Source organism: Chenopodium quinoa, unplaced genomic scaffold (genome assembly GCF_001683475.1).
Source record: "Chenopodium quinoa cultivar QQ74 unplaced genomic scaffold, ASM168347v1, whole genome shotgun sequence".
In the NCBI taxonomy this organism is placed as follows: domain Eukaryota; kingdom Viridiplantae; phylum Streptophyta; class Magnoliopsida; order Caryophyllales; family Amaranthaceae; genus Chenopodium; species Chenopodium quinoa.
In genome coordinates this window covers 479,986-502,963 of record NW_018742903.1, presented here as the reverse complement: position 1 = coordinate 502,963, position 22,978 = coordinate 479,986, and the positions used below count along the sequence as shown (strand labels likewise).

General features: G+C 35.6%; 2 protein-coding genes across 5 annotated transcripts; both read right to left on the bottom strand.

The window, feature by feature from the left end:
- Nucleotides 1–634: 634 nt before the first annotated feature.
- LOC110727185 lies at nt 635–5,771 on the bottom strand. Of its 4 annotated transcripts, XM_021906742.1 has the most exons (5): nt 5,679–5,751; nt 5,161–5,286; nt 4,981–5,065; nt 3,519–3,583; nt 2,475–2,729 (listed from the first exon to the last, which is right to left on the bottom strand). In XM_021906742.1, the coding sequence occupies exons 1-5, from the start codon at nt 5,728–5,730 to the stop codon at nt 2,644–2,646; spliced, it is 414 nt and encodes a 137-aa protein (XP_021762434.1). In that variant the 5' UTR covers nt 5,731–5,751; the 3' UTR covers nt 2,475–2,643. The 4 variants fall into 4 exon arrangements, 3 of the variants coding, with proteins under 3 accessions (XP_021762435.1, XP_021762434.1, XP_021762433.1); XM_021906743.1 differs by lacking the exon at nt 2,475–2,729 and adding an exon at nt 635–1,022 and having other exon boundaries at nt 5,161–5,771; XM_021906741.1 differs by having other exon boundaries at nt 5,161–5,771.
- A 9,766-nt stretch (nt 5,772–15,537) lies between these two features.
- Nucleotides 15,538–18,635, bottom strand: LOC110727183 (chalcone synthase). The gene is made up of 2 exons (XM_021906739.1): nt 18,304–18,635; nt 15,538–16,786 (listed from the first exon to the last, which is right to left on the bottom strand). The coding sequence occupies exons 1-2, from the start codon at nt 18,482–18,484 to the stop codon at nt 15,789–15,791; spliced, it is 1,179 nt and encodes a 392-aa protein (XP_021762431.1). The 5' UTR covers nt 18,485–18,635; the 3' UTR covers nt 15,538–15,788.
- Between the last annotated feature and the right edge of the window lie 4,343 nt (nt 18,636–22,978).

Genomic DNA, 22,978 nt, shown 5'->3' with positions numbered 1-22,978 from the left:
AACTATGAGGACGATTTGTAGTGCTAAATTGGTGAAGTATATTTCAAGTGATGACACTAGTAGAAAATATGAAATGCGGACCAGTTCAAAACCACCCTTAGCACTGGTTTTGAACTGTTTTTGAACTGGTTTAGATTTGAAGGATGCCAAAAAAAAAAAAAAAAACTTTAGCACCGGTTCAAAACTGGTGGCAATTCTTAGTTTTAGCACCGGTGAACTAGTGGTAAAAAACAGTGCCACATTTTGTTTTTGGTATTTAACAACAATTGGCACCGGTTCGAGTTCAAAACGGTGCCCTTAATGCCACAAAAAAATTAAAAAAAACAATTGGCACTAGTTCGGGGCCAAAACCGGTGCCCTTAATGCCCCAAAAAAGTAAAAAGAAGTTTTTTTTTATTTTTTTTTTTTTTTTTTTGCATTTTTTACACTTAAATTGATATATAAACACTAACATACATATAAAGTTACATATTTTCATTAAAAAAGGCTGTAATATTACAATTTTCGTCCAATAAAATAAAATAAAATATAAGGTTACACACAAATAAACGTTTTACAAGATTATTGTCTGAAAAAAATTTGAGCTTTGGGTGAGTGTAGACTGCACAACCCAATGAGGTTTTCCTGAATTTTATTTTTTTACCTCTTATTCAGCTTATCAACTTCAATTTTCTTTTGAGGGCTCAGACTGAGAAGAACAGTGAAGTCTACAAGTCCAGAAAGATCATCCAAGAAGTCACCCCTATAGTAGTGCAATACCTTGCTTGTCATCTCCTTCAGACTTTTGATGACAACCTCCTTTCTTTTCCAGTCTTCATCTTGCTAAAGGGTGTATTCAACAAGATCAAAGAAATTTCTCTCAACATTCCCTCCTTTCAATTTCTTTTTATGCCTAGGATGAGCAGAAATTTCAGTCATGGCCAAATCATGTCCAGGCAGCTTAATCCCATCAAGATGAAGTTAGTGTCATCATTCTCTTTATTAGAACGAGAATCAGACCTGTAACTTCTCACCCGAGCAGCCTGATGTAAAGAAAAGTTTAGATGAGTGTCATGAAAAGCAAATGGCATCAATTCATAAGTACAAGGCATAAGAACTTTTAGCAGAACACCAATCCAGACAACAGAAGCTAATATGACTATATTAATACTGACAGACACCACAGAGAGCTGTAAAATGTTTTAACATAAAATCAAAAAAGGAATTGATTAATTATCATAGATAAATTTCGTCTGACACAAGTATGTGTCCAGCCAGGTGTCAGGCTTTGCATTAGCATAAACTAAAAGTTTCAAAATAAGTGCTAGTGTTCAGCTTGTTGTGTTCTGCATTCTGCCTCCTGTTGTGCTGGGAAGAGAATTACCCCAAAGGAAGGAGTGTATGAGTAGAAGAATAATAAATTTACTACAGTGTCAGCTTTTAACAAAAATTACTACCAATAGATATAGAATTATAGAAAAGATGAGGGAAAAAAATACAAGAATATAAATAAAATGCACAAAATTGCACCAAAAAATATTATACTAATATATTTCCATAGCAATCAACAAAGTGCAATATTAGTTCCCACTGTACAAAAAATAGGCTATTTATATGCTGCTAGCAACTAACATATATACTAAGTCATAAACAATAGAGCTGAAATAGAGTACACCACTAAAACCACAACCCTTTACAGCTTTAAATGATAACTGTAACTATAACCGTCAAAGAATCATATACAATACTATGAGGGAGAGAGATTGGATAAGAGCCACCTTCTAGGAAGGGTTCCCTTGTACCAACCCTCAAGCCTCAAAGTTGAAAGTTAACTACATTGTCTGTCTATACATATATCTTTAATAATTCAATGAACAAACTCCCCTTCTTCCCGTTCTTCCTCTAAAAAGGCATCGTCAAAATCATAATTGACACTGTATTCTTCCTTTATATAAAAACCCAACTGCTCCGATGTTCCAATGTGGCTATGTGTGTGTGTGTGTGTAACACCCCGGTGTACATGTATTGTTATGAATCAATTATTCAATTACACAAAATGATGCAAACAAGAAAGTGAAAATTAAAGAGAACAAGTTCAAGAATTGAGTAATTTTGAAGCAAGCAAAAAAGCAAAGAAAAACTACAATGAAAAGGTGGCACTAGGCGAAAATTGCTAATCAGAATCGGTTCAAAACCCCCATTTCGCACTGGTTTTGAACCGGTTCTTATTTGAGGGATGTCAAATCCCAAGACTTTTCGCACCGGTTCTTGCTGTGAACCGATGTGAAAAAGTCCCCAAAAATATTTTAAAAAAAAACTTTTAGCACCGGTTCTTGCTGTGAACCGGTGCAAAAAGTGGCCAAAAAAAGTAAAAAAAAAAACTTTTAGCACCGCGTTTGTTCCAAAATCGGTGCTAAAAATGCCCCAAAAAATTAAAAAAAAAGTAATTTTTTTCATTTAAATTGATATAGAAACACTAACATATATATAAAGTTATTTATTTTCATTAAAAAATGATGTAATATTACAATTTTCGTCCAAAAAAATAAAATAAAAAACTAACAAATTCTGCATATGCATTGAAACTTAGGCATAACAAGACAACAAATTCTGTATAACTTAGGCTAATTTAATCGATCTTTTTTCATCCTCTTTGAAACAGCCCTATAACATTCCGTCCAATGAAAGCTTTTGCCTAGCTATGATTACACTCATTCCCTTATTCCCTTCAGGTACTCCAGGAAATCTATCTGCCAAGCAGTAGCACCCAGTCAACAACAGCCAACCAGCTTGCAGTAACCAGGCAACAGTAGCCATCCCAACACACACAAACACACACATGTAAGAAGTAGCACATTAACCAACAGTAGGTAGCATCATAGTAGCTACTAGACAACATAGTCACTTTATATATTCAAAAAAGCAATCAACGGTAATAAATATATATGGAAGGCCAAAAAGACCAAAAAAAAACCCAAAAAACAAATTGCAGAAAGCATATGGTAGGCAGCAGCCAAACAAGCTTCAATTCCACCCAAGAAGAGGAAAACATCAACAACGAGCCCCTAAGCCAAAGCAAACCAGCAAAAGGAAGCCAAGCAACATCAAAAGATGATGGCTTGAAGATTCCTGGTAGAGACACAGCAAAAGTCCTCAACTAAATTCATCACCAGGTAGTACTGCATCAATACTAAGACCATCATACCAACAGTAGGGTCCTACCTTTTTACATGGATTGCGTCTCAGAATATATAACCACTCCTAGTACATAGTTCTATTTTCCTTAACAGCATATTATCTATGTCAAAGTATCTTACACCTTTATTTGAAAGCATTACACTAGAGATAGACACTGCAAAAGTCCATTAAATATTCTGAAAGGTCTGTTGTTAAAATCAAAAGATCCAAGCAATGCTGATTTTGGGAATATGGTGTCTTTTAAAATTTCATAAAGTGCAGCAAGCGATAAAACACATAACCAGCAGGTCAGAATCTTAAGATAGTAAGAGCTGGGCTAAAACTATGAACTTGATACTTACACTGACAAACTCTTATGAGTAAACACACCGATTGTATTGTGCCCATTTGAACAATCCAAATCAACCTGTTAAATAGATAAAAAAAAAAATTAATTCATAAATAGCCACTTACCTAACCTGGGGAAAAGCAGTATAGATGACCAAAATTACAAGGGGATTGTAACAAATTAATCAAAGCACTACTTCAGTTGTACTATCTTTACTCTAGGAGAATCGTTAGAACTTAGAACTTTAGAAGTGATACTAGGAATAATTTGTATAACACTAATCAGTTTATAGCACCTTACCCTCATTGACACACGCTCCCCTGCAATACCATCAACTACACGAACTATAGGGTTAAACAACTCAACCAATTGTTGAACCTTTGTCCTGTCCCTTAAAAAATCCTGCATAATCCAGTCATATAAGCTCTTGGTTGTATAATTTGGTGTCTGGTTAACCAACTACAACAACCTACATGCACAGGGTTTTTTTTTTTTCCTTTTAATGGTCAATACCTACATGCTAGAATTTCAGTATCAATGGCCTTCAAAATTTATGCCCAAAAAATTAAATTAAATAAATCAGTCTAGTAATGAACCCTTTATGCTTTCTACTAAATTATCTGGTAAATACTATGTAAGGTCAGTTTCTATAGGTCTCTCTCTGTAAGACAATTTATAATTGCTTTTATTTAGAAAGCTTGTCCACTAGCCCAACAATAGAGCCATTTTCCACAGCAGCCAAAACTAGCAATAAAACCAGAAGAGAATAAATTATATCGGTGGTAAAAGATTTGTCATTATGGCCATTCCCCAGTTCCAAAAGAAGGGTGCAGTTCCGAATCTAGCACTAACAGTTGGTACTCCCAGAACTTCATGAGTACTTCTTACTTCTTGCAGATTCCTGGAGAAAATATACTATTTCTTATAAATTTGAGGGACATTCTCCAGTGAGACATAGATAAATGTTATACACTAGGATCATGGTTGGCAGCACAAAGCAAGCAAAAGTTTGATAAAGCCACTGAATAGATGTTTTAGTCATAAAAAGGGAAAGGAGGATTCACCCCTAAGCCTGCACGGATACAAATTGGTGTATTGCACTCATGAGGGTAAGCACAGAGTTCAATTTAGTTAATTAATAAGGAAGCACAATTACATACACTCAAGAATTGTAGCTGCATGACCTAGCATCTACTAAGTTTTGGACCTGGAGATAGATTATTTGAAGGCTCTATAACATTTCCAGGCCTATAAAATATTTAGAAAATGAAAATGTTTTATCACCAAACACATAGATCAAAGGTTCAAAATCAACCAAGCTCACATCTCATATATCCAGGTGACCAAAAACAATTGAATGAAATTCACAACAATCAATGAAGTGATCTAGCAAGAACTAAGCCTTAGTCTTAAAATAATTCTTGACAGGAAGTAGTAGCGAAAAAAAATTCACATTAGTAAGAATAGTAACTTATAGCAAAAATACATCCCTCTTATTGATCCCTTTTCCAAAATCAACATTTAGCATCCCACTATAAGGCTTTAGTTTGACCTTTTCACCTATATTCCCAACAAGACATCAAGAGATGAAAAGGTATATGATTGCTAGTGAACACGTTTAACAACGTGATGTAACAAAATAGAAGAAAGAAAACCTTTGTTGTAGGCAACAACCTCTTCTCCTAACAGTAAAAAACTTGTACACAATATTGTTGGACCAGCACCTCCAGTACTCGCTGTATAGTAAGAGAATCTGAAGATAACATGAAACAAAAAAATACCTAGTGAACTCACATTAGACTTCTTGCATAAAGGCATGCAAACTAACATAATCATATAAAAAGAGTATGGAACACATACCGTGCAAGAGATATGACAAGAGTTACATGAAATTTTACATCAAAAATATGAGCCATCAAATGTATTTAAGGTTGATCACAAAACACAACATCAAGACCTCAAGAACAGAAATGATCACCTTAGCCTTTCAGGTTCACCCTTGCCTTACTAGACCTCAAGAACAGTAATGATCACCTTAGCCCCACTAATCACTGAACTAAAATAAAATAACTAATTGAACAGATCTTAGACTCCTTTCTCTTAACATCCAAAGAAAAATTCAAGTAGGAATCCTTAATAAATTAATCTTAGACTGTAATAACAAACTACTCACCCTGGTCAGTAGTCGAGTGAGGCACAAGAAGCCTGTTTTTGTTTCCTTTCATGAGGTCTTTACAACGGGAATATAATCCGCCAACTCGGATTCAAATGTACTGCAAACACACAACAATTCACAGTGTGACTATCAAAAATTAGCCTTATCACAAAATAACCCAAACCAAAGGAACACTAAGCCACTAATAATCTCAGCAACTTAAGTAAGCAAACCTGTAAAAGTTCTCAGACCCGCCAATTGCGACCAAACAATATGCATTAGTCAACTTAGACAACACACCCACTTCACAATTGTTCTCAAATTGAAGCCCTACAAAATATCCATCATAAACACATTGAAGCAAACAAAAATTGACACTCAAATCCAATGCTTGAAAAAATTGACTAATTTATACAAATTTTAATCAGTATGAATATAGTGAAACTCAACTTGTTCATAGGCCAATTATAATGAATTAAACTAATTATTTATCAAAACAAACTCAGATTCATGGGCAAAGTTATTGAATAAAAAATAAAAAAAAGAAACAGTGAACCCAAAATAACGAGTCAAGTTCCAAAATCAAAGAACCCACAATACACAATCTACAGATTCTACACAGCCAAGGTTAGCAAAAACATTACTTAAAATTGGGGAAAAAATTGAGCAAAAAAACACAGATTAAAAAGTATAAATCAAAAACACAACGTAATACCACAAATTTCAACTAAATATATAACAAAATCAACAAAAAATACAACATAAAAGAATATAAAGATGAATTAAGCGAAAAAGAATTAGGGAAAAAATTGAGCGAAATAGAGACTTATATTAGGGTTTTGTAAGCTTTAACAGAAAAAAAAAAAAACCTTTCAAGCGCCTGTATCGGAAGCCGTTAAAGGTGACGGTGTCTTGGTCGGAAGCGTTGTAGGTTTCAGAATTTGGGGTTGAATCATAATTTGTAAATTCAGACAAACCCGATATTACCACAACCCTAAAATTACTAAATTGAAAAGAATATCAACGACAAACCCTAGATTGCGAAGGAATTCGATAGATTAAGAAGACCACAAGAAAAACCTTACCTCGAAGCTGCTTCAATGGAGGTGAGAAAGCTCAGAATCCACTTCAATGGAGAATAAAGAGAACGAGTTCAATGGAGGAGAGATATGGAGAGAGAAGGAGGTGCAGCTGCTTCAATGGAGTGAGAAAGCTCATAAACCACTTCAATGGAGAAGGTGAAAATTCGGAGGTGGTGGAAGAGAAGGCGAAAACGACCTGAGGGAAAACAGAAGATGGAAAAGCAGGGGAAAAGAAAGAAAGAAGAAGATATAACAGCCCGATTGTTTTTTTTTAATTTTAATTTCGCACCAGTTTGAACCGGTGCTAAAACACTATTTCGCACCAGTTTAAATTGAACCGGTGCGAAATCCCTTTCTCCCTTTTTTTTCTCTTTTATAATAGGAATTGGTGCGAAAAGTCTTTTCTCCAATCCCGCCCATTTCTTTTTTCACCGGTTTTCAAGAATCGGTGCGAAAAGTGCGGTGCCTAATTCATTTTTTCTACTAGTGTGGTGACAATCAAATGAGGATTTTGTAAGAGTCTATGTACATCGGAAGCATAATAAACGACATTATTTGTACTTGAAAATTCAACAACTCGTATTTGTTTCGATTTCAGCAGCTTAATAATCACCATATTACAACAACAATTGCAAGTAAAGAGTATAATGAATCACTTGGACTCGTGCTTATCAAGTAGGATAGTAATAAACAGAATACTCAGCAATGTAGAATTAAAAGAGTTAGGGGAACTTAGTAACTTAGTAATACAGGTGACAAATGAAGAAGAAATTATACTCCAATTGAAACATTAAACAATAAACTTTAAGGGGATGCCTTGAATGCCGGTAATAGGGGAGGAAAAGTTGATGAATAAAAATTCTGACATAATAATTCATGAATCCATCAGGGGTTTTTTTTTCATCCAAAAACTTCTCAAACTGTGTTACCTCAACTAATAAACCGAAGCAAATCACAGTGAGAAGTTGTACGATGAAAGTGAGTCCCTTCATCATATGGATTATCCTAGTGTAACTATTTACGGCTAAGGGACTCAACGCGTTATGATATCTATAACACACAGCATGTCCGCTCAAAGAGGTTCATTCGGCACATTAATAGTACACATGCTCATCATTCATAACAATAACAGTCCCCTTGCATGCAATAATCTAGCAACAATAATCCAGCCCGCCAGCAACGTATGCTGGTATACAACATGAATCGTTCATCCGCCACTTAAACATGCTTCTAAGTATAGAATTAAAATAAATTTAGAAAACTTAAATAACAGGGAGGTTAGTGTTTTAGAAATCTACCAACAAATGTCAGCAAGCAAGTTCATTTCAAACAGGGAGACTCAGTTGGAGCTTTTTTCAGGACCTTTTGTGAGCTAGCAACAATCTAACTCTAGCGATAATAGAGAGAGGTCGGAAGAAAGGGAGAGTGAACCTCACAATTGAACTACGATCACCACCCTACAGCATCGAAACCACCCACCCCTACCCACCACCACTAACACCACCTTACAACACCGAAACCACCCACTCCTACCACCCAGCAACACCGAAAAACCCAGCAACCACGAAACCACCACCACACAAAGAAGAAACATAAGCAGTAGCAGGAACACTTTACCCATAATAAAACACAGCAACACGCAGCACCCAACACACACTAAGGCACCATGAGACACAACACCCAGAAACCTACCTTCACTACAACCTGCCGCAACCCCAACACCTAACGCATACACCTCCAAGACCAGCAGCAATTTTGAACAATTCATAAATTAAATCCAAAAAAATCAAGGCATTTAACATGAATAATTGGACCAAAATGCAAAGCTAAAGAACCCAGAAACCCTAACCTCGAATTTGTGATTTTTGAATCGATAATTTATTCGAGTTTTTTGTTGTTGTATTTGGTTCAAATTGACGGCGGTGGTGATGGTGGTTGTGCTTGGTTCTAATGACGCCGATTTCGAACTGAGAAGGAGAACGAGAGCGGCGTTTCTTGCTCTGTAGTTATGGAGAAGGAGATCGAAGAAGAGATAAAAGGAAAGGGAAAGCGGCGGTTATGGAGAAGGAGATCGAAGGAGAAAGAAGGAGTTTGAGGAAAGAGCCTCCATTGTTGCAAATGAGAGAGAGGCAGATGAGAAAGGATGAGAGATTGAGGAAAGAGAAAGAAAGAAGACAAAAAGAAAAAGAAAGAAGATAAAAGGCCGAGTTTTTTTTTAACATTAACATTCACACCGGTTCAGTTCGAACCGGTGCAATTAACTCTTTTTCGCACCGGTTTGGTTTGAGCCGGTGCGATTACTCTTTCCCTCAATCTTGTCTATTTTTTTTTTTTGCACCAGTTTTTAAAAACCAGTGCGCATTTTGCCAATGCTCATTTATGTTTTTCTACTAGTCATGAGGAGAAAGAGAAGCCTGAAATTGGAGCTGTTGTGAAGGAGGAGCATGTTGAGTTAGATTTGGCAAAGGAGGAGGTAGTGGTGGTAGATCTGACTCCAATGGGTGCTTTGGTTGTTGTTCCTGGGGTATTAGCCATAGATCTGGGTAAAAAAAACCTGAGTCCCTTGAACTTTCTGACCCAAAACCAGAGTGGTTGCTGACCCACCTCTTGCTTTATGAATTGTGGTTGCTTCTGCTCCTCCTGCTGATGGTCCTTTAGGGGGGGGGGGGAATTGCATGCTTGCTAGACCTCCTTTTGAAGTCAGTGACTTTAATGATGGCTTACTTGCTTACTTACAGGCGAACTATCCTGAGTTCTATCCCCATGGACCTGATTTCGTAGCGCAACTATTCTCAAACCCTGATTTTTTTTAATATCTGTTGTTTTTGCATACAATCACTTGGATTTTGATTATTGTTGTTGTTGTTGTTAGTTTTGCTTGGTTGATGATTAGTGTTATGAAATGGCTTTCAGCAACACAATGTTGTTGCTAGCTAGGGGAATGAGTGATGGAAAATGAATAATGAAGTTATTTGATGATTTGATTGAATAAGTACACTTGTGTTAGTCCATTCGAGTTCCTTTTATCTAATCTCTGGCCTGGAGTCTGATGAGTGACATTTATGTCACTCTTAGGGGTAGTGTTTAGGTCTCTTTCCTCCTATATTCTTAGGTTTTTCTACCTCATTTCTCCTCTTATATCTTCTTTATGTGTTGATGAAAAGTATGCTTATTTGCGCTTGTTTTGATAATCTTTATGCATTATTTTATCATCCCCTTGCTCTCGTGATTTTTGCTATCTTTTGTAGGTTCCATTGCGGTCCTAAGCACGGTGGGAGGCCCCTTAGACAAGCTTGGAGGCATGGACAAAGGTAAGAAGAGACAAAGGGAAGGAGAGGAAGCAAGAAGAGGAAGTGCAAGAGGAGGTGTGGCCAAACCTCTAAAAGGCTCGGTCGAACCAAGGTGTGGTCAAACTTTTCAAAAGTTTGACTGAACTTCCAAGGTGCAAAGGAGGCAATTTCAAACAAGTATTCAGTGATTTTGCAGGAGGGGTCGAACCTAAAAAGTTCGACCAAACAAGGAGCAGGGAGGTTTGGTCGAACCTACCCAGAGTTTGACCGTACCTACCCAGATGTCCGACCGAACCAACCCAGAGTTCGGTCAGACCTTTTCCCGATCTTAGCCGACTTTATATGGACTATTTAAGTTCCGTTTAGAAAGTTTTTTTTAAGAGAGATAAGATTAGCTTAATTTTCTGGTTTTATTAGCTTTAATTTAGAGAGAAAGCAGTAGAATAGTTTTCAGAAAACTTCCTCTTAGTTAGCACCTTAGTTCATTTAATTAGTTGATGATTTAGTTTGGAAACTCTCAAAATCTAATCATTGTAGAAGAAAACTTCAAGGTTCATTCTCATATTTTCAGCATTTATTCAACATTTGAAGCTTCAATAGTAAATTCTTTCACTTGTCACAACGTATTTTCTGATTTTATTATGTTATTGCAAGTCACTTGAATCTCTCTTAGTCTTGATAAATTGTTGTTGCATGTTAGTTTTATCCATAGTGAATCACTTTTCCCCAATTTTAGAATTACTTAGAACACCAACTTGGAACTTTGCATGTTACTCACAATAAATTGTGAGTAGTCCCCCTTGCTAGGGATTAGGTGAAGCTCAACCTAAAGGTTAATTAAGTAAACTTGGGAGAAGTATTGATATTTATTTGTGATTAAATTGATTGTATAAGATTCTTGTTTGTTCTTCATGATAGGATTTGAATTTGGAGCTTGATGGCATGTTATGCATAGTTTGACATGGAAATGTAGATTAAGTATGTCATTACTTATTGAAATTTAATTACGTTTAGGAGTGTGAGTTATTTTCCTAATTGCATGAGGTTGGTCTTACATATAGTCCTTGCTATTTCTTGTTTCTTTTACTCCCAATATGCTTAATTGTCATGGTTGAGTGGATCCCATTCCCTAGTGCTTTTAATCACTTGATTTAGAACAATAGTTTGTTTATCTACTTGACGAACCCCCAATCAACATAAGTCTTCAAACTAGCTTGCGTATTAAGTTCTTTAGCGATTATATCATGTTCCTTGTGGACCGAACTCTTACTTATCATTATGCTTGGTTTGTGAGATGTTTGCTTATAAATGTGTTTGAATGAGTGTGGAATGTGCGATTGTTCTAACGCCCATCAGAGTCCCTTTGTTCTACCTAACCTATCCAGTTAACTTATTGACAATGGAGACTAAAATCAATATGAATTTAGTCCCTGTGTGCATTGCCTCATGTGTGTGTGTTATGATGGTTGTGTTAGCATATGGTGTTGAGTCGCTGCCATTTGCTATGTGTGTTATAGAAAAAATAAATAAAAATCCAAATGATGAAGGGACTCATATGATCAATGATGCATAATTTGTTTTTCTCCCACATTTTTGCAATGTGGTTAAGGGTTAAGGTAACACTTGAGGTATCAGTGTGACATAAACACTAAACCCTTTCTGATGGACTTTGCATTCATCATGTTTTAAGTCACAAGTCATTAATAACATTGTCCATGCAAAATTTTTAATGTAAAAGATTACATATTGAGTCCCAAATAAACTATGCCCTACCACATGACTGCCTAGAACAATGCTAAGTTTTGTACACAAAATACAAATAACCAACACTTAAACATGTAGGACATTGTGAGCACAATCTTTACCAAAAGTGTGTTTCTTCTGGCTTGGTTATTTGTGGTAGTCTATGGCTTGTTCCTTAGCTTGGTTGATGTGCTCCAAAACTGTATCCACCTCCATCTGAGGCTCTTCTCCTTGCCTTTACGATGCTTGGATGAAAATTGTGTTTAAATAGTTGATTGCATCATCGACAAGTCCCCTGTCCACTGGTAACTGCTCTAGCAGTAGCCCTAATCTTTCCAGCTTTGCCTTACCCAAGTGAGGAATATTGTAGTTGTTCCCTCCTTGATTCTTCAGTATCTCCATCATACATATCTGCAGTGTGATCCATGTGTATTTGTTGACAGTAGGATCAAAATTATCATATGCTTCTTGTACCTTTTGGATGAGCACATCCAATGTCTTGGGAAAAGATTGATATTGTAATGACTGTATAACCTTGATAAGACCTAGGTCTACCACATTCAGGTCAGGTGATTGTGCTGGCTGAAATACCATATGGATGTTAAACCCATTAGACCTGCATGCATCAATGAATTCCTAATTTGTAGGAATTTGGTGTGGCCTAGCATTATCCCATTAAATGTAAACATCCGTTAGCACACCAGGAGAACATTGTGATCGTATTGTAGGGATAATATGTTCCATCAGCATTGTTCATATTGCATCTTTGTTGACACTTTGAATCGCTTTTGTTTTCCAAGTGCTTACATCTTTGTTTTTAGTCTTCTTCTTAGCCTGTTGCTTGACAACAAATGGGAAAATGCATTATTTCCCACTATGCATCAGGTTGTCATTCCAAACATAGAATGGTTTACCCACCATACCCATGAACATGGCTTTCACCTTGAACCTTTTTTATTGTTACATTCTGTAAGGGTCATCTCCTTGGGTAAAAGGTAAAACCTTCTAGTTTCAGGGTTCAGATAGAACCACTTTCATCAATGTGTATAACTTATTATATATTATAGAATCTCGGGTTTACCTCATATAGTGAAGGGTTGATAAGGGCTAAAACCCACTTCAATCTAGCAATCTTGTGTTTATCAGTTAATGCTGGGTGGTTGCAGCTAGTGTGTGTTCTTAACCTGCCCTTTTTCTTCAGCTTGTGTAGTAACACATGAGAAATTTTTAATGCTACAGCATAGCTTCTCTCTGTGGTCCTCAAATATTGTAGTACATATTATAGCCACTCATTAGTGTAGTCTTTAGCTTTGGGACCAGTTTTCCCAAGTCTGTTTCTCTTGACATCTATGACATTCCCCTCTGCCATTTGCTTCTTAATTTTTTGAAATAATATGCCTATGGTAGATCTATGTAGGCCATATTTTTCTTGCTAACTCTGCCAAAAATCCCCAAGGCAGCACCATCTTGCATGTTGACTAGCTAGAATCTCATCCACCAGTTCTCTTTTTTGTTACATGTTGAGTTGTTTTTTACCCCTCCCTTCATTGTCAGAATCTTGGGCTTGATTATCATTGCTTGTTCCATTATCTGCTTGCTGGTCATCTTCTATGCTGTCTTCATCACAGTTTGAATTCATAGTTCCCTCATCAGTATTTGGCATCATTATCTCTTCCACTAAGAGCTGCACTATGCCAAAGAAATCTTCATCAAAGAAACCATCCATTTTCTTTGTGTATGGATCCCTTCTTTTTGCAGATTTTAAGGAAGGTGATGAAGTTTTTTAACTGCTGGTTTTTTGAAGTGGTGAAGTTGAACCTGATGCTGCAACTGATCAACCACTGACTGCTAGTTAGGAAGATAGTTTAGGCTTAACTTGGATTAATTTATGGTATAAATAAGCCTCTCTTTCTGTGAAAACACTTTCTATAATTAAAACTAATTTCGATATGTAATATATGGCTAAGTGCTCTCATGGTGGTGTTTTGAAACAATGAATGCTTTGTCTACCTTTTTATAGGGTGTTGATCTGTTTAAAATTGTGAAAAGTAGATGGAAATTTGATGGAGGGAAAAAATTTGGGTGAAAAGAACAAAAATTTGAAATTTCATGAAAATTTGGGTGGGAAAAGTACTCTCCCTAAATTTTCTTCCTTTGGCAGAATTTTAAACCCCACGTGGGTCCCTCCCCTTTCCCTCCTTTTTTAACTTAATTGCATCTCTTCTTTGTTGATTAAGTCTCCTTAAATATTTTGCCTAGGAGTCCGTATGCTACCCAATTGTTGCACATAATAATTAATAGAGGTAGTATAAGTACTCTAGAAGTTTTAGGCCAATTGATCGACTAGACTACATGGACCATGACCTAAGAATTAAGAGCCACATGCTAAACCCTCACCTGGGGTCATTACTCCAGACCCGTAGGTTGACATATTGTATGTACATGTCGTTTGCATTCCCAAACAAAAAGGAATTTTGACCAAGTAAGCTCACCTTGTGACATTTAAGGTCACGAGTTCAAACCCACCAGCTACATTTGCTTGAGAGTAGGGGATTCCTTTACGTCCCCCTCTAGGGTTATTCGTTGGTCTAGGATCGGATAGGATTTGCTCGGACCGAACTAATTTTCGAATGTTTCTATATTTTTTCAATAGTTTTTACTAAATTATGAAAAAAGGGAAAAATAAATATGAGGAAAATGATTATTTAATGCCTTTTTAAAAAGTCTAAAATGAAATAATCCATAATATAAAAAAATTTTTAACATAATGAACGCAAAAATTAAGCATTACTAAGGTTTTATTCATAATTTAAAGGGGTTTTGGATGGACCAGACCGAAGAGCGGTTTTAAATTTCTTGACCAAGAGACCGGACTAGTTTTTGAACACCCTTACCCCCCCCCCTTCTATTGTCAAACATTGACCTGTGAAATTGGGGTGGCTTAACTTGTAAGAGGTGATAGTTCAGTAGAGTCTTTTATCTTAACATAAAAAAAATAAAAAAAAAATAACATAAATAAATAATTAAAAAAATAAAAAAAAATTTACTTCTTGTGTTTTACCATATTAATAAGAATAAGGTATTACTCTTACCATCTTAGCCACCTTCAATTGAGAGTACTTTTTCTTTTCTTTTTTATTTCATTAGGAAAGCTATTATTTGTTTTTATTCATTATATAGTTTTGCTTTACAAGTATACCTTAAATTATACAATTTCATAATCAAAGTTCAACTCGGTGTATCATCCGGATCACACACTAAATTATCTACTAACTGTTCACCAATTAGTCAATTACTACTTCACCTTATCACTATTAGGCTTTTTATTTTTTGTTTTTTTGGTAATAGCCCATCAATTTATTCCTTGTATGAGCCAAAGACCTTATTGATCATAATATGTTAGTAGAAATAAACATTCTAAAGCTAATGTTCTGATCCATCATCCAAGATTGACATTGGATAAATTTCATTTGCACCATTTGCTCATCATGTAGCTAGATGGGAGTTTAGGGGTTATAGTGAATTTGTTTGTCTCAGACCTTTCCCTCAAAGTCTAACGAATAACGACTCTTGTGTGAATTGATCTTTATTAATATATTTTCCTGACCGATTTCCTAAAAATAATAATAATAATGCATTATCCAATTAATTCAATAAGAAACACGTTTTAACACCTATAACAATAAAAATAATTTATAAGGCTGATGTATATAGTTGTCTTTGCAATCATATAAAAATAAAAATAATAAAAATTTAAATTAATTTTTTTTTAAAAAGCATTAGAGTTTAACAAATTTTCCTTACGATTTAGGTCTTATGGAGTACAAAGCTATGAGAAACAACATAAAACGACAAAACTTATTACATTCTATATATAGAAATAATATAAGGAACTAATATTTTGTTCCTGCCACCTTGAAACTAGTCATGTAATGAACTTTACTTCATCTCTTGCTCCACAACCAATTTTCTTTCTTACATATTTTTCTTGGCTCCTCCATACACCAAACAAATTAACAGCTCAAAGGAACACTGTGGAGCACAACCGTCTCGACAGTAAGTCCAGGCCCGAACCCGAATAAAACACCCCAATCGAGCCCATCTCCGGTGGTTGCCTTCCCTTCCTTCATAGACTTCTTCCTCATCTCATCTAGGATAAAGAGTACACAAGCACTAGACATGTTACCAAATTCACTTAGCACATTACGGGTTGCTGTAAGTTTCTCTTCTTTGAGGCCCAATTTGGCCTCAACCTGGTCCAATATTGCAGGCCCACCAGGGTGAGCAATCCAGAAGATGGAGTTCCAATCACTAATCCCAAGAGGAGTAAAGGCCTCCTCAAGGGCCTTGTTAATGTTCTTAGAAATAAGCCCAGGAACATCCTTTAGTAAGTGAAAAGTCAGGCCCACTTCTCGCAAATGCCCATCGATTGCACCCTCGGAGTCCGGTAATATGGTTTGGGCGGCCCAAACCATTTTAAATAAAGGCCTCTCGATGGACTCGTCTGGATCAGCACCGACGATCAATGCTCCAGCCCCATCTCCGAATAAGGCCTGGCCCACCATAGAGTCCAAGTGGGTCTCAGTGGGCCCACGGAAACAAATCGCGGTAATCTCGGAACAAACCACTAAGACGCGAGCCCCACGGTTGTTCTCGGCTAAGTCCTTTGCGAGGCGGAGGACAGTTCCGCCCGCAAAGCAACCTTGTTGGTAGAGCATGAAGCGACGAACAGAGGGGCGTAGGCCGAGAAGTTTAGTAAGCTGGTAGTCGGCCCCGGGCATGTCAACACCAGAGGTGGTGCACATTATAACATGGGTTATCTTAGACTTAGGCTGACCCCATTCCTTGATGGCCTTGACTGCAGCCTCTTTGCCGAGCCTAGGAACCTCAGATACCACAATGTCTTGGCGAGTATCCAAGGAAGATCCCATGTAAGTACACATGTTAGGATTTTCCTTGAGAAATTCTTCTGTCAAGTGCATGTAACGTTTTAAAATCATGGACTTGTCACCTGTATAATTTCAAAATGTTGTTAGGAATAATTTACACAATACGAGTTATTACTATATATGATTAATACAACAAAATTAAAAAAAAACCATGTGATTCAATTTATAGGATGTGGACATGTATTCAACTACTTAATAGTGAAACAAGTGATGTTACTCAATTTATTGTACTAGTAGCTAGGGTGTCAAGTTTAGTTTGAGAAAAGGGCACATTGTTAGTGAAGGTCTTCTGCCCTTCCGCATAGGTCTGGACTAAGTTAATCCGTGATGGCTACTAGCTCAGTGGGGCAATTCATTTACCTTACAAAATTATTATTAATACTACTATTACTATTCATTTCATAATAAACATCTATTATTAGTAAGTTTATTTGACCGTTAGTTAGGTAACACCTGAATAACATTAGCACATTAACATCTGAATTCCAATTGAAACGTCAGATCAAACAAGACTCCAAGCATTGAAAACGTAGTAATGATTTGCTCTTTTTGTCATTAGTACGTGACTTTACGGTGGAACACAAAATATCTTGTGTGTGTATGTGCAGTGTGAGGAGCTTACGAAAAACATTCTTCAACTACCTACTTCAAACGTAAACAATTTTGCAACTAGTAGTGAAATAAAATCTATACTTCTCAATGACAGATTTTAGCAAGCAATATTTAACATTTGAACCTCTAACTCTTTTCTTAAAATTAATCATTTTGCCAATATGTTATATATATATATATATATGTCTAATTAGGTTATTTGAGTTTAACAAATAATTAATCTAATAAAATTACTTGACGCATGGCCATGACCCCCAATGACACGTGCAGTGGAAGGTCCACCCATTATAAGACTAACATACCCATAAATTAGATTTTTTTATAATTTTCTATGATTTCCCCTAAAATAAGGACTTGATTAGTTTAACATAATTAATTTATTATATATCTAATTAAAACACCTATAACTTTTCTATGTTCCCCTAAATTTTAGACTCTTCCACTTAAAAACTAACACATAAATACTAAGTATCACTTATATTTATATGTTGTCTTATAAAACTTAAATAATATAAAGTATAGACAAAAACTAAAACGGAAGTAAGTATTTCACATAAGCTCTAAACTATAAATATTACGGAGTATGATTAATTGGAGTATGATTAATTTATGATTGCATAAGTGAAACTAATTTTGGAGCTAAAAGTTCAAGTAAATAAATATGACACTTTAAAAAGTAGTATTATAATTTGACTAAATTCACTTAAGTCTTGTTATATTCATGCACCTTTTTTTCATTGAGCTAATTCCTTTTACATATTGAAACTTCAGGAAGAAAAATTTAGACATGCAAGTAAATCATACTAGCCAAGTAAATACATATATAAATAGCATCAGGCATGAATGTACTTACATTTTTACTTGTTACTACTATAATTATATTGCATTTTCAAATATTATAAGAAATATATAACAAAACAATTAATTAAAAAAATTAAACAAGGGTATAAAAATGAAGAATACGTACACATGCGCTTAAACTTTTCCTTCAGCTCAGTCATATGCTCGCTCTTGGTAACCCGGAAATAGTAATCCGGAAAATCGGATTGATAAACACAATTAGGTGGTGTTGCGGTACCAATTGCCAAGATTGTTGCTGGCCCATCTGCTCTTTGAGCTTTGCGGATTTCCTCTAATGAACTTGTCATATTTTTTTTTGGAGGGTGTTACAACTCGAAAAATTAATAAATAGAATAAGAAAGTATTTTAATATTTTGTAATATTGTAGAAGTTGTAGGATATGAATAATGAAAACGTAACGTAGGACTTTATAAGAGTGAAAAGAGTTTTGGTAGGTTGCATGGAAGGGCAGTTAGTGTCCACGTGGTTTGTTCCCTTTGTGGTTAGATATTTTGCCACATCTATTCACTCTAACATCAACTTTAAATTAATTATTGTGTCATTTTTGTTACTGTTTGTTTTAATTATAATATATTCTTCTAGGACAATTTTTGCAATTATATTAGCAGAAATTGAGATCTTGTTTTCCTTTCAAGCTGCACTACTTCCGTTACTCTGTATTATGTATCAAGATTGTGATCTTGGAAAATGCAAATTTCATATATTAGTATAGTCATTATTTTTTGGATAAAATCAAGTATAAATAACATCGTTTTATTGATGAAAATTAAATAAATTGATGATCATATATGAAGTACTACATTATGAAAATAGTATGAGTAGAATATTTGTGCCAGAAAAGTGTTAACCACAATAATATAATATATTGACTTTTTGTTCCACGTATTTCTTCTTACTTGGTGTAGAGCCACATAATAGCAACAACACTAAAACAACTAAAAGCTACAAAAAGTAAGCAAGAATATAAATCTAATGAAATTAATTAAGTGAGTACAATAAGAGATTAAGTTTAGTGAAATTAAGTTAATTTAATTTTAGTAAAGTTTAGAAAAATTAATTTAAATTATGTAAACATAATTTAATCTCAACAAAAAATAATTATACTCCACCTATTAATATCAGGTGGGAAAAATGGCCAAAGTAAAGTAACTTGTAATTACTTTTTCAGGTGAGATTGTGAGAATATACAACAATAATAAAGTAAAACTTATTTTTATTAAATTGGACTCAATTACTTTTTTAAATTTAATTTAATTTTACCGTATCTAAATTATTTTTATAAAATATTATTTGAATAAGATGATAACAACGGTTTATTATTAGATTTTACTTAACATTGTCCAATTAGTAATATGGACCTATGGTTAGATATAGGTAAAGGGAAATGGGTACGCACCGGACAAGTGTCTGGTTGGTGCCTTAATGGTAGTATGAATATCAATATGAAGATGGAAATTTATTTATTTTTTAAAAAATTTAATAGGGTTGATAGTCCCTTATTTTTTTTTTTTTTTTGACAGTGGTTAAAAAGATAGAAGCACACACACTGGTCAGTGGTCACCCATGCTTCCTGCAGTTAAAAATAGTGTATGCCACATTGCCACCACTCCAAATTAGGCAGAAGAGGGTTGATAGTCCTTGCTACTTGCTACTGCTCCGGTAAATTTCGAAGGTCATTCAATTCAAGACCAAAATTTAATTCGAATTTGTAGTATTTGACTCTAACCTACCATGCATGCTAGTATTTTGGCAGGTAGTCGCAATGATGGGTATGTTGTGGCCTACTGGTCTAGTGGGTCTGAGTATCAAGTAATGTGTCACATTTTTTTTTTTTTTTTTTTTTTAGCAATTTTCCTTCATTTAGTTTTTACATATTTTCAATTTTCATTGATGAAATATTCATAGTTGTAACTTTTTTATTTTATTTTTTATTTTTTATTTTATTTTTTTGGTGTTAGAAAGTCACAAGGGTAGGTAATGAGAATCGATCCCACAATTTTCTAAAATCTGAAGATAAACTTTAACTAGTTGAACAATCCCTCATTCTCAAGAAATATTTGTAGTATGCACAAAGTCATTTAGGGTTACAATAAGAGTAATCTATCTATTAAATACTACGTATTATATATCGTGAGAATATTAATTTAGATTTATTCTATAATAATACTATGGAGTAATAAATGAGGAATCGAGTAGTTGGTACAAAAAAAAAATGTTGGTAAGGCAAAATCAGTATATTAGCTAAGGCAACCGGCAAAGCCGTCTTGGGACCACATTGATGAAAAAAACCAAATTCTAAAATATCAAGCTAATAAAGTTGTCTGGATAATAGTTAGGAAAAACACTTTAATGATCTCAATTTTGGTCGAATTACTTTGAATAATCCCAACTTTTTATTATTATGCAGTAATCTCAACTTTCACTTGCGTTTTCTTCTAACAATTCCAAACCAATCAACAAAAGTTGACGACCTAATACTGTAGGTAACTTAACACGTGTCAAGTTGTAATTGATCCAAAAATAAAAAAAAAATTAAAATAAATCAATAGAGAAAAAAAAAAACAAAACAAAACCAAGTCACCATCAGCCCACAACCACCGGCGGTGGCCACCCCCCTCCCTTTCACTCTCCTCCATGTACCGGAAAATGAAATCCCCTACCCCCGCCTTGCCCGCCCAGTCCCACTATTGACCAATCGCTCACCCTTTCCCCCTCCTCTTGTTGGCCGCAAGCCATCTAGTCCCCTCTCCCCCTTCCCCTTGAACTACCACCCTCTTCCTTCCCCTCGAAAATCCTCCCCCACCCTTCCAAACACCCACAAAACCTCTCCCCCTCACCTGGCCTAGGTTTTTTCGAGGGTGTGGGGTGTGGTTTCCTGGGTGTTTGGAGGGGAAAGAAAGGATTTTCGAGGGAGGGAGGGGGTTACGGGGAAGGGGATGGTTCAAAGGGAAGAGGGGAGACGGTGGGACGGCTGGCAGGCGAGAGGAGGGGGAAAGGGTGGGTTTTCCGATGGGGGAAGGGGAGGGGGTGGGTGGGGTTTGGGATTCCGGTGGGAAGGGGTGAGGGTTGGGTGATTTGCCGTTTTTTTCTTTATTTTTATAATTATTTTGTTACAAATAATTTGTTTTAACATGCAACATGTCGCAAATAATTTGTTTTAAATTATTTTTAACCTTTTCTTCTGGTAATCGGGATTGAAGAAAGAAAACGCAAGTAAAAGTTGGAATTATTGCAGTATAATCAAAATTGGGATTATTTGAAGTAAATCGGCCAAAATTGGGATAATTAAAGTGTATTTTTCCTATTATTTAAACATTCCTCCTCTTTTATTTTTACTTGACCAGCTTTAACTTTTACATTATTTATCATCTCTCATTTGACCGTATTTTGTGAATTATTTGTAAAGAAAAATATATTCATGTGCGTGGGATCTCGTTAGATTCGTTTCAATAAAAACTATCATAATACATAACTTTTATAATTTTTGTTTATGGAAAATTAAAGTTATTGATGGCTAGAGTTTTGCATTGACAAGCGTAAAACATGTCAAATAAAAAAAAACGGATGAAGTATTACTTGTAATTAAATGGCAATAAGTTAAAGAGAAGTTGGGAGTGGCTTGTTGTTGGGTGCCTTGGTGCTAACTGCCTAACCCGCTAAAGTGGTGTAATTTCCTAAAGGGTTAAAGACAATGAAATTTACCCCAACTTTGAACTACAGTACCAATCAATAACTATATATTGAAAGCGAAATCAAGGATGACACATCCTCTGGTTAAAAATTTTCCCACCACTTTTACTTTCCTTTTTTTTGTTTTTTTTTTTTGGACAAATCTTCATGAATATTAATTTATATATCCTATAATAATTAACTTTCAATTTGGCAATTATATACGAAATATATTCTATATGCATTCAACAAAAATATTCTAACATATCTTTCATACCTCCTCTGTTTCAAGTTATGTGCAACATTTTCCAAATATGGAAGTTACACATTATGTGCAACAAAGTAAATATTTCCATTTGTGGAATTTTTTTTCGTGAAAAATTACCAATCTACCCTTGCTTAATTCCAATAACCCACATCAAATGAATAAGATTATATGTTATTAACATATTAACATAAATCAATTCATTCATAATTTAAACCCTAATCCCAATCTCTCTCCTCCCTCACAACCACATCCACCACTATCATCACCAAGTTTTCTCTCACCTCCCTCTTAGCCTCCACCACCACCGTCGATACCATCACCACCACCTCTCTCTTCTCTCATCGCGACGACCCCAACCCAAAATCCCCCACCCAGCCTGCCACCCACAACCCCGAACCCCCCTTGAGCACCTCCACTCCATCGCAACCACCCTATAATTCCCAGAAAACCTCCGACCAGCCATCCCGAACCCAAACATAGCTTCTCGAGTTACTGGCCTTCTTTTCCCTTGTCAAAGTCGCTGTCGACTCCTTTTCCCCTTGTTATAGCTGACGATCCTCCTCGAAATTGAAACCCTAAAAATTAATTAGGGTTTGTGGTGGTGAGACGGTGTGTAAGGGCTGGTTTTGTGGTGGTTGTAAGTTGGTTGAGGTTGCTTTCGGTGGTTATGGAGGGATTTCAGATCTTGGATGTGGCTATGAATTGGATGGGTTCGGGTTTCGGATCTTGGTGGTGGTGACTGGGTTACGAGTTGTGTTGTTGGTGCAAGTAGTTTGGGGTGGGTTTTGGGTGGTTATGGTGGGATTTCGGATCATGGTGGTGGTGAACTACAAAAAAAGTGAGA